We start from the raw sequence: 19,638 nt of genomic DNA on the forward strand, positions 1-19,638 counted from the left end.
AACCAGCTTGTGAAGGAAATCAAAGATGCAGGTGTGCACAAATATAGGGACTGGGAACTCAATGCAGTGGTTCTTAGTCATCTCCCAGAGTTCTTTTTCTGGGTATAGCTAGTTCAGTTCATCACTGCTCCATTAGAAATGATTTGGCCGATCTCGTTGCTGAGGATGGCCTGATCCATCAGGACTGGTCATCATCCAGCACTGTTGTTGAAGTACACAATGATCTCCCGGTCCTGCTCATTTCACTCAGCATCAGTTCGTGTAAGTCTCTCCAGGCCCCCCTGAAATCATCCTGCTGGCCATTTCCCACAGAACAGCAATATTCCATAATTTTCATATACCACAACTCATTCAGCCATTCTCCAACTGATGGACATCCACTCAGTCCCCAGTTTCCAGCCACTACAAAAAGGGCTGCCACAAACATTCGTGCACATACAGGTCCCCTTCCCTTCTTTACAATCTCTTTGGGATACAATCCCAGCAGTAACACTGCTGGATCAAAGGGTATGCACAGTTTGATAACTTTTTGAGCATAGTTCCAAACTACTCTCCAAAATGGTTGGATTCGTTCACAACTCCACCAACAATGCATCAATGTCCCAGTTTTCCCACATCCCCTCCAACAATCATCATTATTTTTTCCTGTCATCTTAGCCAATCTGATAGGTGTGTAGTGGTATCTCAGAATTGCCTTAATTTACATTTTCTCTGATTAATAATGACTTGGAGCATCTTTTCATATGACTAGAAATAGTTTCAATTTCTTCATCTGAGAATTGTCTGTTCATATCCTTTGACCATTTTTCAATTGGAGAATGGCTTGATTTTTTATAAATTAGAGTTAATTCTCTATATATTTTGGAAATGAGGCCTTTATCAGAACCTTTGACTGTAAAAATATTTTCCCAGTTTATTGCTTCCCTTCTAATCTTGTCTGCATTAGTTTTGTTTGTACAAAAACTTTTCAGTTTGGTATAATCGAAATTTTCTATTTTGTGATCAGTAATGATCTAGTTCTGCTTTGGTCATAAAAACCTTCCCCTTCCACAGGTCTGAGAGGTAAACTATCCTATGTTCCTCTAATTTATTAATAATTTCATTCTTTATGCCTAGGTCATGAACTCCGGGTGGTCTGCAGTCTGTATATCATTTCTTCTACCCCCTTCACTCTGCCATTTAGCATATTAAGGCTTAGAGAATGGAAGTAATTTGCCCAAGATCATGTATGTAGTCTTAAAATATAAGAAGCAGTATTTGATATAAGGTCTTCAAACTCACAATATGGTATACCTCATACTGCCGAGACAATCCCTAGACAAAAAAACTTCACGTTTTCAAAAAAGAAAATAAAATATTCTCCATTTATCCCAGTTTTTTCCTCCCCAACCTCATACTGCCTTTTATCTGTCACATTTATTATTTATGGAGAATACTTGTTATATACCAAGATAAGTTTGGAGAGAAGATCTAGGAGCTATATGGCTATTAGAATTGTGGGGTGGTTTTTTTAGTTAAAGAAAATATTTGTTTTCTACTCAAGCTACAATGTTTGGACATAAATCCTTTTTTGAGCAATCCTGATTTCTAATTATCCAAGCTAGCTTAGGAGCCTGATAAATAAGCATGTTGCTGCTAAAGCATATGTTTATGTTATGAGTCTTTGGAGATAGTGCCCATGTTTGACAACTAAGTAGTATTTTTCAGCACTGAAACAAAGTAAAGAATCATTAAAATAAATTGCTAAGTATATAAGGGTACTTGTAAAGCCCCAGCAATGTACAGGATTAAATTATGGACTTGCTCAATTTTACTTATCCATGCAAAATGACTTCATTGCAAAGAAGGATATTTGAGTTTTATTGCCCAACGATTAGTGTTATCCAAAAAATTGAATGGATTCCCTGGAATTGTAATGGGTTCTTCATTTGTGTGTTATAATGGAGATTTCCTTTTTTGTGTGGCTTTAGAGTCTCCTCCAGCACTTTAATTCTGTGATTCTGATGTATTTTGCTTGATTGTTAAAAAATTATTTTAAAAACCTAAGCACAATAATGAACCTTTAATTAATAGGAAAACAGCAAATTAATAGCCTAATGCTTCGACTTCTGGATTTGATCCTGCTTTTGACTACATTTCTGTCCTTTGCCAAATTAGGCTTTTCAAATTTTTCATTTTCTAAGATTTTTGAGGTTGCTTAAATCTTAGGGCTGCACTGGGGAATAATTCTGGACTGTCCATGTATTTATTGTCAGAAAAGTGTTTCATGAGCTTAATGTAATATTATACACTTCTCCTAGGAGGGGATCAAAAGACAATTACTATAGAAAAGAAAAGTAATACCTCCTTGATAAAAGCTTGATGATGGGACCTTGTTGAAGGTCTCTAGTGAAGTTGGAAAAGCTTATATTATTCCTACTTTTTTAGGTCCTACCTGTTGCAGAATTTGAATCAATTTGATTCCATTGGCAGATCTAAATATTACTTTATGCCTTGAAATGTAAGAGAAAAACAAGTCACGATAATTGTTCTGATATCAAAACAAACAAACAAACAAAAAAAAAAAAACACCAAAAAAAAAAAAACAACTACTCGTGTTTTCTTGTAAATATTATAGGCTGGTCCAAAAGGGGAGGAAGTAATTCTCTAGTATCTGCCAGTCATGGATAAGATGAGTAATGATTCACTAAGCTAATTTAGAAATAAGATGATGGAAGTAAAACCCAAAGAGACTGTAAGGTGTGAATGTGAGAATATGAATAAGTTGGATAAAATGTTGAAATGTTATAATGTAAACAAAATAACAAATCTTTCCCTCTCTGCCTCGAGAGCCATAATTAATCAGAGTTACCTTTTAACTTATACATCTGAAAGGAGGCAAAGTGTCACAGAAGGCTGGTGCACTAGATTTTCCACTCTCAATCTTCTTTCATATTATTTTTTTTTAATTTTGAAAAAAATTTATAACATTATCCCTTGCACTCACTTCTATTCCGACTTTTTCCCTTCCTCCCTCCACCCCCTCCCCCAGATGGCAAGCAGTCCTATACATGTTAAATATGTCACAGTATATCCTAGATACAATATATGTGTGCAGAACCAAACAGCTCTCTTGTTACATAGGAAGAATTGGATTCAGAAAGTAAAAATAACCCGGGAAGAAAAACAAAAATGCAAACAGTTTACATTCATTTCCCAGTATTCTTTCTTTGGGTGTAGCTGCTTCTGTCCATCATTAATCAATTGAAACTGAGTTAGATCTTCTCTTTGTTAAAGATATCCACTTCCATCAGAATACATCCTCATACAGTATCGATGTTGAAGTATATAATGATCTCCTGGTTCTGCTCATTTTTAGCATCAGTTCATGTAAGTCTCTCCAAGCCTCTCTGTATTCATCCTGCTGCTCATTTCTTACAGAACAATAATATTCCCTAACACTTTCATATTATTAAAAGGTCAAAAGAGAAAAGAAGGAGCTTTTATTTTTCTTTGTGTAGTCATTTGTACACTGCAGCAAAGCAGCTCACCATTTGTCAGACTCAGCAAACTTTAAAGAAAACTTAGCTGTGAGATGATTTTATGAGTGAGTTGACAAGTGAGAATGTCAGAGGTTGGGAGAAAGGGAGACTTTAGAGAGTGCCTTCAAGAAGAATACTGCATAGCACATAGACTTTTCCATTTCTTTCACAAAAGTACAGCAAACAAGTGTCATCAAATCAGATGCCACTAAAGTATAGTAAGGTGATTGCTAACATAAGGTAGCAGTACTTTCATCTTGTTCTCCATCATAGTGCCCTCCTGGTGTCTTGGAAAAAATATGTGCTTCTAGATGCCTTTGACAAATGCCCTTTATCAGTATAAGTTCAGTGCCTGCAGATTGGTTTGTTTTGTTGGCAACTTGTCTTAATTGAAGGCAGACTTCCAGGTGAGAATTCCCATTGTGAGCCTGTTAATGTCTTTTACCATTCATATTGTGATTATCCTTTCTTATAATAGTGTTTTTCCTTGTTTGATATTTTGTTCTTTGATGATTGCTAAGTATTTTCTGGGGATCTTCTGTGTAGTCAAGAAAAGAATATTTTAAATCTCTTCTCCTTCTCTTCCCTTGAACCTTCTTGGGATCTTTGCAGTTTTTTAAAAAGAAATTTACGCATTTCCCCTTCTTTTGTATTACCTTCCTGCCCTTTCATTTTCTTCTTAGGCTGCAAAAGACTGAAGTGATTGTGGAAGGCAGACTTGATTTGGAATCAGAAGATCAAATACTGTAACTTACTGCTTCTGTGACATTTAGCAAGTCACTTTACTTATCCCTGCCTCTTTCATTTGCAAAATGAGGGGATTGTAATAAATGGCTCTGATAATTTTTTCAGTTTTAAATACTATATTTCTATAAATCCAGCTTTTAGATTTTTTCCTTTTCCTTACAGCATTTGAGATTGGCCCATTTTCTTTCTAGGAAAAAAAGGACAAGAAGACAAGTATACTTTACTTAATTCACAAACATTTATTAAAAGTTTGTCTGGCTTGGGGAAAACAGACAAAAATGAAACACTTCCTGATCTCAGAGAGATAATGTATTCATAAAATAAAACACAAAAAAAGTAAATACAGGACAGATAAGAAATTAATTTTAAAGTTACATTGGAAAATGCTAATAAAGAATTGAATAGTGCATGTTCATTTGTTCATATTTCCATAACTTATTAAGTGATTCTTTGAGTTGCTAACCTTCATACTCAAAAACAAACACTACAAATGAAAGTGAATGTGTAATGAAAAACAGTCATTTTAATAGGGTTTAAAGTAATATAATAGTATAATAATCATATACACACACATTCATTTGTCATTATAGCATTTAAGAGTTGAGAGGGATACTGAAATTAAAGATGATAAGTCTCACTTAATTTTACAAAATGTTTCCCTCATAACAATACTCTGAGGCAGGTAAAATGCAAGTATTATTTCCCGATTTTATCAAATATCATAGCAAGTTTAAGAGCCAAAACTTTTTTATCTGTCACTTCATTCTATCCTTTCAAAAAAAGAACTAATTCTTATGTCATTTGAAGATGTAATTTTCTGGTCTGGCTTCTATCATATTGACTGTTAGCACCAGGTATCACATACAGGATGCCATCTTACAAAAAAGTTCATCTGACTTTCAAGCAGAAATAATTATATAAAATCAACTCCTTACTTATTCTGTCACTGAGAAGCAATGACATTTACTGCTAGTGACCAGGATAGTAAAAATAGTTAATTCTTATGTGTTTATTCTCCACTACTTATATAAGAATAATCCAAACAAGTGTGTTTATCTTTTAAAAATAAAGTAAGGGGCAGCTAGGTGGTTCAGTGGATGGAGCACCAACCCTGAAGTCAGGAGGACTTCAGACACTTAACTTTTCTTAGCTTGTAGCCCTGGGCAAGTCACTTAACCCCAATTGTTTCAGCAAATATATATATATATTTAAAATAAAATAAAAAATTGAAGCAGTTAATAGCTAATCAGATTTTTTTGAGATTATAGACTGATTTTTTTTGCATATGCCATTGTGATAACTTCATAATTGGTCTTGTCATTTCTAAATTTTCCATCTGCATTCATTTCTCTTGGCCATTTCTCAAGTAATATTTTTAATACATTAACTTTTACTGATAAATTTTACCTTTATATTGTTAAATGTTCTAGTATCCCTCTTCTTTGCCAATGGCTCTAGTATCCCTGAAAGATAATTTATCTGGGGGTATATGCCTTCCCCAGGAAGAGCTGAGACTCTAAAAGGGATCATAAATCAAAGGGGAACACAGTTTCAGAGTGATAATCTTAAAGGGAACACAGCTTCAGTAAAGGGAACACTTTCCCTCCCCCGTCATTTTCATATCTTCTTTGGGGCCATACTCGTGAGGTTTTTTATTTTGTTTTGTTTATTTAATAATTTTTAGCCTTATTTTGTTGATGTTTTTATTTACATTGCTGAAGTAGTGTAACTCTTTCTATACTTTACATTCATCATATTTGTCACTTTTAAAAGCTCTGTTTCATTTGACTTTTAATTATCCCAAAGAAATTTTATATATAATAAGTACCTAATAACTCTTGAATTAAAATTAATAACATGATATATTCAAGTGAATTCTGATGTTGAGGACCTTGGATTATTCACATATGATACTCTATGATTAAGTTTTAAAAATTAGCCATTTACAGTAATTGATAGAGAATACTATAATGCAATTCCCTCTAAGTTTTATTTTTAAAAAATTATAATCCATGAAAAACCTACATTCATTTTTCCTTTTTTTAAATAGTAATTTTTTTGGTTGTTTTTTTTTTTAAATTTTTCCATTATCTATATTTCCCAGAAAACTATTCCTTGTAGTCAAGATTTTTTAAAATAAGTAGAAAAAAATTTAGTAAAATCAATCAGTTTATTGACAAAAATCTAATACTATCTCCAGTTCCTCTTCCCCTGAACCTCTTAAAAGAAGGTAGAGCTAATGTCTTTTCACATCTCTTCTTTAGGACTGTGCTTTTCCTTTATAATATTGTGACATTGACTTCTTTCGGTTTTTTTCCAGTCTCTACTATTTTTCTCTAGTTTCAAAATAGAATTGAAATACTTTTGTCTTTAGTTAAGGATTTCTGTAAATGAAATGAAAAAGTAAAATGAATGTAAATGAAAAAGATTATTCCAGCAAATTACGAATTAAGAACTAGGAATATAAATTGCCATGAACGAATGAAAATCAGGAGGGCAAAAACTGAATGGTAATAGTGGAAGAGACACTGAAGATGATATTCCCTAATACTTTAATTTTACAAAAGAACCCATATTACACAGAATATTAGCATATTTTCCCCAGGAATACATAAGTTTAGTTAATGACCAATTCAGAACTTTTTTCATCATAGCCTTCTGTCCCTTTCAAGTAACGATAATCAGTTTAGAGAAGTATATGTGGAAATGTGGGCATGTGTATTTTAATAAATCCATATTAACTTTCCTACCTTTAAAAAAATGTATAATCTTTTACTGTCTAATCATATTACTACTCTGGTAAATTGCTCTTCCCTTGGCCTTCTGTATGTGCATGTTGCACACATTAATGAATATTTTTTAAATTTATTTTTGCACTTCCTTATATTTTGATGTAAGAAATGATGAATATCCTGACTTATGGAGAAACATAAAAAGATTTTATATGATTTGATGTGAAGCACAGTAAACAAAGCCAAGAATACCTTATATGCAATTAATACAAAATGAATAATTTCCCTGATTTACCAATGCACAGTTTCATTGATTTTTCCTGTTATTTGAAAATATTTGTTACATGGGATAGCTCTATAAGAATGGGAGAGGAGATGCTGGAAAAATTATTGAAATGCAAAAATTAAGCTGATAGTTCAAGATTATTTCGAATTTTATTTCTCTTGATTTGAAACCATTCTATTATGTGATTTTTAATAGTTTACATATTTTATTTTAAGAACTGTTTGTTTACATTCTTTGGCTACTTATTTATTGGAATATTTTTTAGTTTCCTATATTTATCTCTATGTCTTGGATATCAGATCCTTATCAGAAATATTTAATAACAAAGATTTTTTCCCTTTTCAACTACTTTACTTTTTAATCCTAGTCCTATTGATTTTGTTCATACAAATTTTTTTCATTTTAATCAGTTATCTATTTTATATTTTTAATTATCTTTACCCGTAATTTGAGATATTTTATGCAAATATTTTCCCATTTGATTGGTTTCTTATCCTTCAGTAATATCATTTGTAGTAATCTATTTTGTATTTATAATTGCTTTTCCTCCTTTGTTTAAGAATATTTCTGTTCTTAATAGTGAAAAGTATATTTTCTGTTTCTCTTCAATTTTTATTGCATAATATTTAGATAATAATTTGTTATGTAATATGGCATAAGATATTTCTATCTGAATGCTTTCTAGTTTTCCCAGAAGTTTTTATGAAATACGGAATTCTTTCCTAAATATCTTAAATTCTTAGCTTTATTTAACACTGGGTAATTGAGGTCCATCTATTTATAGTTCTCTTTTTTCTCTTATTTCATTTATCTACCTTTCTTCTCAGAAATTATTTACTATGGAAAGTCTAAAATGAATTTATGCCAGGGATATAAGAATAAGTTCAAAATTAAGAAAACAATCAACATCATAACATTAAAAATAAAAATAGAATCACAGTGTTTGATTCTCTCCTCCTCCTCCTCTCCCCCAAAAAATAACAAAAAAATCCCAAACTTTGATAAAGTAATAAGCTCATTGATGCTTTGGTAAAGAAAATAATTAAAAGCAGTATCATAGATATTTCTGCAATAACTATGGAGTAAAACATATTCCCTCCTCACTATTATTTGATAGAGTTCAAGAACTTGTAGTAAAAAAAATGAGCAGCAAATTTGATTGGAAGTCAAATTTGAATATCGGGAAAAGAGAAGGTAAAACTATCCCTATTGGCTGATAATATGATGGTTTACTTTGAAAATCTTGGAGAATGAGCAATAATAGTAATTGAGACAAAGGCAAACAAAATAAATGTATAAAAATAAACAGCATGTCCATATAACAAAATTCATGAGCCAGTATCAGAAAGATAAATCCTATTCAAAATAATTGCACAATATAAAAAACAAATAAATGACCTACCTGTATCGATTCAATTAAAAAGTGTTCCTTTGCCAGGGGAGGAATTTTCTTTGCAGGTTGGCAGAATTATGTTGTCATTATTTTTCACAGGTAAATTTTCGACTTAGGTCTTCCTAATTTCTAGCCCGGGCTTCTATTCATTTTGCCATGCTGTATCTTTAAGGGTAGGATTAGTTACTCATGATATTGAAATACTGTGCTGGAATTTTATTCTCTGAATCATTATAATTTTATACCCCTTTTTGCTATGGGAAATTCAGCCACTGCATAATAAATATAGATATAAATTTTATAAGCTGTTTAGAACATTAAAGAATTTATTTTAGGGTATGTAAGTGATGAAGTTTAGATTTGGGGTACCCAAATGAAATTAGGGTTTCTGGTGGTCAGGGAGTTTAATAAGGTCTAGTGGCAGGTTCAGAGTACAGGGTAAGTTTGGCTTCCCTGCAACCCCTTGGGATTCTGCACAAGGGTAGGGAGTTTTGGGGAACTCCCTTCTAGCAGCACAAGCAGTTCTTTGTAAAGGAATTTATAGACCCAAAAACCTAGATTGATAAAAGTGGTTTATTATGGGGATTGGAAGTAAGGTTAAAGTCTAGTTAAGGAAATAAGTGAGGATAAAGAAAGGATGGCACTGGAAACAGTTTTCCAGTGGGCAGAAGCTCCTTGGGGTTCCAAGCATAGGACTGGCATGTTTGGAACTTCTGCAAAGAGGATTTTAGTTTGGCTTTTTATAATGAGAGATTTAGCTAAAGGGAGCCTGTGGATAGAGTCCCAAGTTGGCTCAGATCCAGTGGGGGCTGAGACAAGCCCAAATCTCCTATTGGAATTCAAAGGGCAAAGATCCTAGCTTCCTGAATTGATAATGCATCAGCCAGGAGAGGCTGGGAATCAAAAAGGAATAATCACAAATGTAGTTTCTTGAAGGGACCACAACGCCCTTCATAAGGAAGCTTTTAAAAAGAAATGTTTCTCTTCTTTTTGATCTTCTGTACATCTTGTTTCTGTCTACTGGCACTATAATAGGAATTATATGTGATTTCCAGAATGGGTAGTGTTTTGATATTCTTTAGATTGTGGGATAGAAATAAACCTGAAACGAATAATTTCTAAACTCTTTTAATTTCAATTTTCATTATAAATAAGAGGAAATGAGAAGGTTTAGAATATTTCTATATTTAAATACATTCAGTCTGCTAAAGAAACAGATTTTGGTTTCTAAAAGAAAATTTATTGTGAAAGTACTCTAAAGTTGTTCATTTAAGATACTTATTTAAAAAGAATGACAAAAGTTGAATAAAATAAGAATAAACTATGTATAATCATAACAGAAAAAAAACATAAACAATTATTAGAACATACTGTACAGTTGTCTTCAGTAAACTCTGAAAAATCAACAGGAAAAAACTTTAAAGGTAACAGCATCTAATAGAGATCTTAAATATTCCAGTTTCAGAAAAGAGAATTGAACTAGCTATAATGGTATTACCTCCTCTGTCCCCTCACTTAAAAAAAAAAAAAACAAGTAGGAGCTACATATATTACAGCAGAATTATGTAAGTATGTAATGCCAAAAGAAACTGAGCAAGACAGAAATTAGAGACCAATTCAATAATTTATTAAATGGAGAGAAATACTGGGATCAATGTATCCCAGGGCTAGACGAGACTATCATCTCAAAGAGTCTAGCCCTGAGTATCAGGACAGCAAGCCTTTTATGGAATAAAAAGAACAATGACATAATGCAGAGACCTACGTGGGGATAGCCTCATAGATGAAGGTTACTGATATTCTAAAGACATTAAGGAATGTCTATAACACCTTTATCTCGACCATTAAGAGGGGACGGTCATAACCTTAAGGCAGAATATGAAATAGGACAAATGGAGGAACTGGTCACCCCATTAAAAGAGACCTTTACAAGTATATTAAAGAGAAATTAATATCTGTACTATACAAATTATTTGCAAAATCTGAAAAAGAAAATATTTCATCAAACTTCTTTTTATGAAATATATAAACCTGTTACCTAAACAGGGAAAAGATAAAACAAAGAAAAAGTATTCTTAGATATTATTAGTGAATATTGATTGAACACTTTCAGATAAAATCCTAACAAAAGAAGACTATCACAGTTTGTCCAGTCATTTATTTACCATGGCACATCTATCTTTATGTCAGGGATACAAGTATGGTTCCAAAATTTGGAAAATAACATTTAATTTTATTAAAAGCAAAAAGATACAGTTTTCTTAGTACATGCATAAATAGCCATTGGCAAAATAAAATACACATTTTTGGTAAAAATTCTATAAAACAGGCATGAAAGAGTTTTTTCACATCATATTAAAATTTTAGAAAGTTTCTTATTGTTCCCTTCCTCTGTAAAATGTCAAATAAAATTAATTTAATTGACAAATTAAATCACAATTTAAATTGTGATAAATAATCATAAATTATGTTTGTTTATAATCATAAACAAGCATGATTATAAATTAATCAATTGCTTGCATTTCAGGGCATAGAATTTTTAAAGTCTCAGCAGAGCAGAGGCAGGATCTATGAGATAAGGGGGGAAACTAGGGCACAATTTAGTGGTTGAGTGAGAGAAATCTAGGAAGAGTGAGGTGGAATCTACCTGCCTTACCCAGGTCTCAGATCTGTTTAAAGATAATGCTAACCAAGATCTCTAAGGTTGTTTAAAAATGTTCTGAGGTTGAAGGGAGGAGACCTTGGAGGCTGATGTCTTGACTTATGAGTGAATTGGACTTAATGAGGCATCTCTTATCCTGAGTCATCAGAGTCCAGTAGTTAAAATAAGTCAAGCTCACTAGTGATGGCTCTGGAGGCAGTGGGTGACCTTGGCCTTTTAAAATTAGTCTTTCATAGGTCTTAGTACAAAGGGTTAGATAAGAATCCAGGCAAAATAGGCTTAGTTTACCATCACAAAATGATCAGCCTGAGAGGTAAAAATGCTCAGAGCTTCTGGCCAGAATTGAAAACAATTGCTCTTTGTGCCCACTCTAAGCAGTCAAGACCCAAATAGTGGGCAATAAGAGGCTTGGACTAAAGTTTTTCCTTGAAACCCCAGAGTGATTTAAATTTAAAGAGTTAGAACAAAGTTTTGGCTCTGTGAGTGGAAAAAGGAAAGGATTTAGTGGAAAATATATTCTGTTTTGAACTTTTTAAGTTTGAGATACCAATGAAACATTCATTTCAAAATGTCTGACAGTATTTGGTGTTGTAGGATTGGAAAACCGGAGATTATGGTTTTGTATAGTAGATCTATTATTATATATGGTAGATCTAGTTATCATCTTCTCAAAGATGATATTTGAATCCATAGTGTAATGCTGAAGAAACTGAGCAAGACAAGAGATAAGAGACCAATTCAGTAGTTTATTAAATGGAGAGAAATACTGGGACCAATGGATCCATATTTGATCCCAGGGCTGGATGAGACTCATCTCAAAGAGTCCTGCCCCGAGTATTGGGACAGCAAGCTTTTTTATAGAATAACAAGAACAATGACATAATGGAGGTACCTAGGTGGGGATAACCTAATGGTGGGGAAGGCCCCTAGGATGACACAATGGGGGGAGGTTACTGATATTCTAATAACATCTAAAATGGATAAACCTTTATCTTGTTAAACATTAAGAAGGAATGTCTATAACCTAAAGATATAAAACCTTTATCTCATCAAACATTAAGAGGGAAAGGTTATAACCTGAGACAGATTAACTAAATAAGACAATGGGGAAACTAGGTCAGGTATGAAAATGGAACTTTGGCACAACAATAGGACCTGATGAGATCACCCAGTGAAATTGGATATAAGGAAGAAAACTCGGCATAAGGATTTGGGGGATTTGACAATTAGTAGATGTGATATAGTAGTAAAAAGTAAAGTAGACAAGAAGAACAAAGAGAGGAAGATGCTTTCAGTGAAGAAAAATATATTAATTATGAAATTCCAGAAAGCATAGTTAAAGGGGAGAGCATATTTAGAATTAGACAACAATTTTAAAATTTTAGGATTCCTATCTATACAAGTGGGCATACCCATATTCAAGTGTAAGCACAAGGCATTCCAGAACCGAGTAAAATGATTTTTTATGCTACGAGCCATTATTACACAGGACCAATTAATAGTTGACTAAATTTGCAAGGCCTCTATTAGCATAGATCATTTAAATTTCAGAAATTGAAAATGTAAAAATTATTTAATTGCTTTCTACCAGTACTGCTTGATTTCAATTATTCATTATTATATTATGTAATCATTTCCTTCCAAACATTTTTTTTTCTTTCATCTAACTTGTTTAAGTAGTCCTAACCCTAAGCAAATGGGAGAAATTCTATTCCTTTAAAAGAATGGGCAACCATCTGTTATAGTTTCATAACATTCTCTTATGATTCCATTTTGTGAATACATAGGGAATGCCCTTGCCATTAATAATTTACTTCCACTGGGCTCTGTAAAATTAAACTGTTAATCTTTTACATCTTGTAAGTGGCAAGTATTCTGTTTTCTAGCCTCTGGACTCTATAAAACTTTACCTTTAAACAAAATAAAAAGATAGATAAAGCTAGTAGGAGTTTTAGTTTTCTGTCAGATTTTAGATCTTTTTGCCATTGAAATTGGAAAATAGAAAGGATTTTTCTTTCCAGCTATAATTTGGAGGCAAGGACAGTATGAATATATTGAGAAGACATTCAGACTCATTTCTTAGCATCAAGATTTTTTTTTTTAATTAATTAGGTTGTATTACTAAGAGCTGGATAAAATTAAGTTATACAGCCAGTTGAAGATAAAGAAGAAGGTCATTTTCACATCTGTAGAATGTAAAGTATGATATTGGAATTAGTTTGGGTGCTTGGCAAAAATAATGAAGGGCCTCTTTTTGGTAAAGTTGGGAAGATAGCATTGCATCTCACTCCAGGATAATGTCTGCATTCTTTAGTTTGTTAACAGTGACCCAATCAGTTAACTATGGCAAGGTCATAGCCATTTCTTATTGTGCAATTTCTTTGTCTAACAGCATTTACTGTACTAAGATATTTCAAAGAGCCAAAGTATCAGAGGATCTAGGATCCAGCCTATCTCTGGTGCTTACTGTTTTTGTGACTTTGGACAAGTTAGTCAACCTGGATAATTGTGAAATAAGTTGATTAGATTAAGTGGTCTAAGCTTCAAGTGATGGGGGCTGAATCTGTTGTCTGGATTTTTAGTGAGATGTTGTCTCTGCTACCTCTTTCTCCTCCCCCAACTTGTGTTAATAATGAAAATGTCCTATATTTTATAGGATTCCTGGCAGGCTCAATGACAGGAGGACTCCTCTAGGAGAACTGAACTGGATCTTCACTGCAATTACAGATACCATTGCTTGGAATGTGCTGCCCAGGGGTAAGGTTATCAGGGAATAATTGGAATCTCTCTAGTAGATAAAGAATGTGTAAAATTAACTTTGAGGATAATTTCATGATAAGAGTGGGATGACAACTAGGTTGAAAGAACACAAGGTACTTAAGAGTTCACATTTGGTCACAAGGGATGTCAAGTAAGATTACCTAATGAAGTATCAGACACAGTGAGAAGGTAGCAAGTATATATGTATTTCTCCACTATTTACTTGCCAAATTCAGAATGCATTTTCCTCAACTCACTGGCTCTCTTCTGGTGTGTTGTAGCAAAATTGGTACTACACGTTTATCCTTTTTTGGGCAGTTAGTTGAATTTTGTTTGTTCAGTTTTGGGGATGATGAGTGAGTGAGTGTGTGTGTGTGTGTGTGTGTGTGTGTAGCTGATTTTGCATGCTGATTTTGACTAACATGGTACTATATACGATTCTCTTTCGTTGGCTCTAGATCTCTTCCAAAAGCTTTTCAGACAGGATCTCTTGGTGGCAAGTCTGTTTCGTAACTTTCTGTTGGCAGAAAGGATCATGAGATCATATAACTGTACCCCCGTTAGCAGTCCTCGCCTACCTCCTACCTATATGCATGCAATGTGGTAAGTCTTCAACAGCTGAACATCTATTGCTTTTTGAATACTATAATTTATATTTTTTGAATTTATGAAATTTCATTACTTAGAATTAAAAATATAAGAAGATTTCAGTGACACTATTAGAGACCCAAGAATATGTTTATAAAAGTAGGATAATTTCAATATTTGCTGCTTAAAGGCTGAAGCATATCAGTGTTTCTACCCAAAGATTCTTCCATACTCCAGAAAAAAGCTAGGCCTTCTGCAAATGGATTCTTGAGAATGGCAGAAGTGGGGTTGGAAAATACTTTACCATCTGAACTACTCTGTACTTATGATTGCAATGTAAGTGTAAATTTTGGATAATGTCAGTCCTTCTTGAATTTAACTGATTTTCCTCTGATCCTGAGAAATTCCTCTTCAGACTGAAAAAAATGTTAGTGTAGTTAGTTTGATTGAAGACTTTTGTTTCTTTTCATTCTTGACATCTGGCCTTCTTCAGCAAAACCTTCTGCATAGTTTGATTACAAAGTTCTATACTGAGCCTGAATACTGATCAATAAGAAAATTATCTTGACAGCACATATATCAGTGGATAAAACAGTAGAGAAAATATCTGAAATGGTACAGACCATGTATATTTGTTTTCAAATCTATTTGATTAATTTTTCAGCAATAGTTTTACTTTAATTTAGTGATATTAATTACATTCTTTGAAAATACATCATCTTTCAATAAATAGAAGGCAGCCCAGAAGCACTTTGTTTGGCAGTGAAAAACAATGTGGCTATCAAAACTTTGCTGCACATAATTCACAAAAAAAATATAGGAACCAAAGGGTTCCTATATTTGATTGTATTTTGAACCTATAACATGTAGAATGCTCTGTGCTGAACCCTAAATAAAAGTTGAAATAGTCTCTCCCTTGCTAAGATCACTTATACATAACAACATATCCAAACAAAAAGAGATGTCACAGACTACTGTATATGTATCCCACATAGAAGAATGAAATAATATTTTATCAAAATGAAAGATTAATCAATTACTCATCTTTTAAAAATATATAACTATATATCAGAAACTGTTGACTTATGGTATATAAAGCCAAAAATTACCATGCCCTCCAGAAGCTTACATTTTCCAGAAAGGAGATTTATAGCCATAGAGATAATAATTACATATCTGTAACAGATACAGAATAACCTTGGGGGTGATTTAGGTGACCAGGAAACCCCACAGGTAAAAAGTATAGATTGAGCTGAGTCTAAAAGGAATCTGAGAATTTCAAGCAATAGAATTGAGAAGTCAATATATTCCAGGTATGAGGGATGACGTGTGCAAAGTCATCAGACAGAAGTTGAATTTTCATGTGTAAGAAACTATGAGATGACTAATGTAGTTAAACCATAGAATGTACAGAGAGAAGTGATTGGTGTGTATAATCAGTTTAGAGACATAGAAAAGAATAGTGTTGTAAAGAATTTTAAATGTACAATAGAGAAATTTATGTTTGATTTCGAGGTTAAAGGGGACCAGTGACTTATTCTGTGATGTAAGGTAATTAACATGGTCAAACAGGTTTTAGAAAAATGCCTTGATAGTTGAATGGAAAGTTTGATTTGGGAAGATACTCTTGGCTGGAAGACCAATCAAAAGGCTATTATATCATAGGTAAAGTGATGAAGGCTTGAGTGGCTACCATATGAGTGAAGAGAAGGAAACAAATGTGGCAGAATTAGAATCACTGACATTTAGAAATAATATTAGAAACAAATATAGAATGAGAATCAGGAATTGAGGATGACATTATAGCTGACTACTTCAGCAAATGGAAAGATGGTGGTGACCTCAGTAGAAACTTGGAAATTGTGAAGAAAGGTAATTTTGGCTGGGAAATAGTTTTGTTTTAGACATTCTGATTTTGAGATGCCCATAGGCCATCAAGTTTGAAATGTGTAGTAGGCAATTAGTTAGTGATGTAAGAATGGACAGACTAGATCTGTATGTCTAGATCAGGAAGTTATCAGTCCAGAGATGATGAACCCATGACTACTGACTATTTTCTTTCATTTAATTTTCTATTATCCTTTAAATAAAGGAATTTTTTTTTTTTTAATGTAGCTGTTATCCTATGGAATGCTTTTTTAAAATACCCAGGTAATAGGAAAATATTACTCTGTTTTGTGGGGTTTTTTAATCAACAATTAGTGATTGAAGGAACCTCAAACCATCAGGGTTGCATAAAAGAATAATCTTGTCTGTTGTTGAGTCCTCTAGAGAGTAATTCCTGGTACATTGGAAATCAGTCTTTTTTTTCTTCAGAATTCAAACATTTTTAAATGACCTTGGGGTTATTTCAGTGTTGATTTGATCAAGGGTCTAAAAACTAATTACTTGATAGGAAATAATCATAATAACTGGCTGCCTCTGAACAAGAAAGAAACTTGAACTAAAGACTTGAGGAGTTATGTTGGCCAGTGAAGAACAAATTAAGAAAGGATTTGGAGAAGGGAATGAAGAATTAGTTAAATTTATTTATTTGCTACTAAAAGTATGAGAGAAGTGGCATTATTCCTTCCTCAGTTTTCAAACCATGTACATTTAGTGTTGTTTTCACTCCATATTTTCTTTGGATGCTTAGTCAAAGAAATAGACTGTTATGAAACTGAAAACCTACAGGAATAGAAAGTATCTCTTAATTAGTATAACCAGGGAAAATAAAAAGTTCTTAGAGGATAGGAATAGGTGATAGATACCAAATTGACAGTGCTAGGAAATGGAAAAAAAATCATTGCTATAGATAGACTAAAAAAACCTGTTGTTTATTTAGTATGCTAGAGAGATTTTTCCCTATTATTTGGAATTTTTCCTATTTCCTAATTCTAAGATCCTTTTAATGTTATTTTGATTTGTGTTAATAGCCTAGAATTTAGACTTAGTCATGTAATAAAATTCCTTATGTGTGCTGCTAGTGCTTTTTCCAACTTAAAATAGGAATACAGCATTTTAGCATGAGAATTTAACACAGCATTATAATGCTAGTGTATATTTTCTTTTTTATGTGTGTTTGGGGAACATGGAATAACATGAAAATCTGTGATAGTTAAAATATATTTTGGAAAGTGATCAAAATTTATATACCAAGGGAGTTAGAATTGCTTTATAATAGTCATAAAATTATGCTTGAAGTTTTCCTATTTCATTATTTTTCAGCTTCCCCAAATTGATTTGTGTGTCCTCTTGGGCCCCTTTCCACAATGAAGATTTAAATATACTTTACTGATTCAGCAGTTACAACCCAGTGCCCTGTAAAAAGCTAGAGCTTAACTTTCCTATCTGGGAATTACTAGTCAGTCTTTTACTGAATTATTGTTGTCTCTCTCAGACACTAGGAAGAATAGAATGGAATCATCCAGCTGTAATGTTTCACAATCCTAGCTTACACCTACACTGTTTCCAAGAAACAAAATTCCTTTTCTATTCCAAAAGAGCTTATTTTCTTTCTAGTTGTTTTTGCTGAACTTGTCATCAGTCCTTGTTTAGATCTATCACAGTGAGAGTAGACCTGTTGCAGCAGGTAACAACGCACCATTCAATTACAGTAAAGGTAAATTCCCAATATAATAAACTCTATGGGATTTTTAAATTGTTTTATTTTTCTTGGAAGTGGGATTTTGTTATAAGAACCTGCTTTTACACTAGAATTATTAAGAACTTTCCCATGCATTTTGAACTGAAAGTCTGTAGTGCTCTATCTCTTTGTAGTAAGATATTACATGAACACAGGTGTTTTTCATTCTATACATAAAGATAGCGAATGAAAATACATTTTCATCCCCAAGCTTTTCAACCTCTAAAGCCTTTGTCCTTTCTCCTATAATGTTGCAGTTTGTTTTGATGGGTGAATTGAAAATTTTAGGGGTAGCTATAATATATGGAATATACAGTGCTGAAATAGAATTTCTTCTTGATAGTAACACAGTTAGGTGTTGTGAAGAACACTGTCCTGGTTATTTGGGACAACTTATGTTAATTGAGCTAGAAATTTTTTTTACTGAATTATTTGCTGTAGAAAATTCCTTGTAACTAAATTACTTAAGCATTATTATTGTGGAGCCAACTCATATGATATAAAACCATCCTTTATCATAGCATCCTTTCAGCAAATATTTTACCTTTATGTTGCCAAAAGGGAATTATGTGATTTGAATTATTTTCATTTTGCTTGGTTTGAATATTAAACTTTTGGCCTGTTTATTATTATGATAATTCATTTAAAATAGAGAAAACTTAATTTTTTAGTCATTCAGTGTTGAAGAAAAGAAGTTTAAAAAGTAAATAACTTGTGAAATCCAAGAAACTATTTCTAAATACCAGATGGAAGTCTTGGAAAAAACTGATGCTTTGTATCAAAAAACAAACAAACAAAAAACAATTCTGCATTTGTGGCAGAGATTAAACATGGTGGAAGAACCAGCTCTTACTACCTAATTGGTAAAATTAAACATTTATAAGCAAAAAGTTTCTTTTTAAAAAAAAAATTAAGAAAATGAAATAAATGGTCCAGAAAAGTCAACAAGATGACTTAAATTATATAATTAGAACCTTAGCAACAAACTATTTAAGAAATGATTTAAAAATCAATGGAAAAAAAAGGATTCCTACATCATTATGCCATTATGAAGTTTAATTTTTTTTCACTTTAAAAAGTTATTTGAGCTTGTCTTCATTTCCAAATATATCCTTTCAAGACAGTCTTCCCTTCTAAGAAAAATATAGTATGGGGTAAAGAAGGGACAGTGGGAAGAGGATACAGGAATAGGTTAGCAAAATTAACCTACAAGTATGAAATTATATTCAACATCTCCCCTCCCCCAGCCTCTGTAATGAAGGCACATTCTTATAATTTGAAGAGGTCTTTTACATGCATCACTGTCAGAAAACCATCTGAGGAA

At 32.7% G+C, this 19,638-nt stretch overlaps 1 protein-coding gene across 6 annotated transcripts in view; it reads left to right on the top strand.

Annotated features, from left to right (window-relative positions):
- Positions 1 to 19,638, top strand: part of RPTOR (regulatory associated protein of MTOR complex 1) — a 511,183-nt gene that overhangs the window by 268,189 nt on the left and 223,356 nt on the right. For all 6 annotated transcript variants that reach the window (XM_031965593.1, XM_031965594.1, XM_031965596.1 and 3 more), the window contains 2 exons: positions 13,998 to 14,098; positions 14,560 to 14,704. In XM_031965593.1, coding sequence (XP_031821453.1) covers positions 13,998 to 14,098; positions 14,560 to 14,704 — 246 coding nt within the window. The remainder of the gene's footprint in view (positions 1 to 13,997; positions 14,099 to 14,559; positions 14,705 to 19,638) is intronic.

Source organism: Sarcophilus harrisii, chromosome 4 (genome assembly GCF_902635505.1).
Source record: "Sarcophilus harrisii chromosome 4, mSarHar1.11, whole genome shotgun sequence".
Lineage (NCBI taxonomy): Eukaryota > Metazoa > Chordata > Mammalia > Dasyuromorphia > Dasyuridae > Sarcophilus > Sarcophilus harrisii.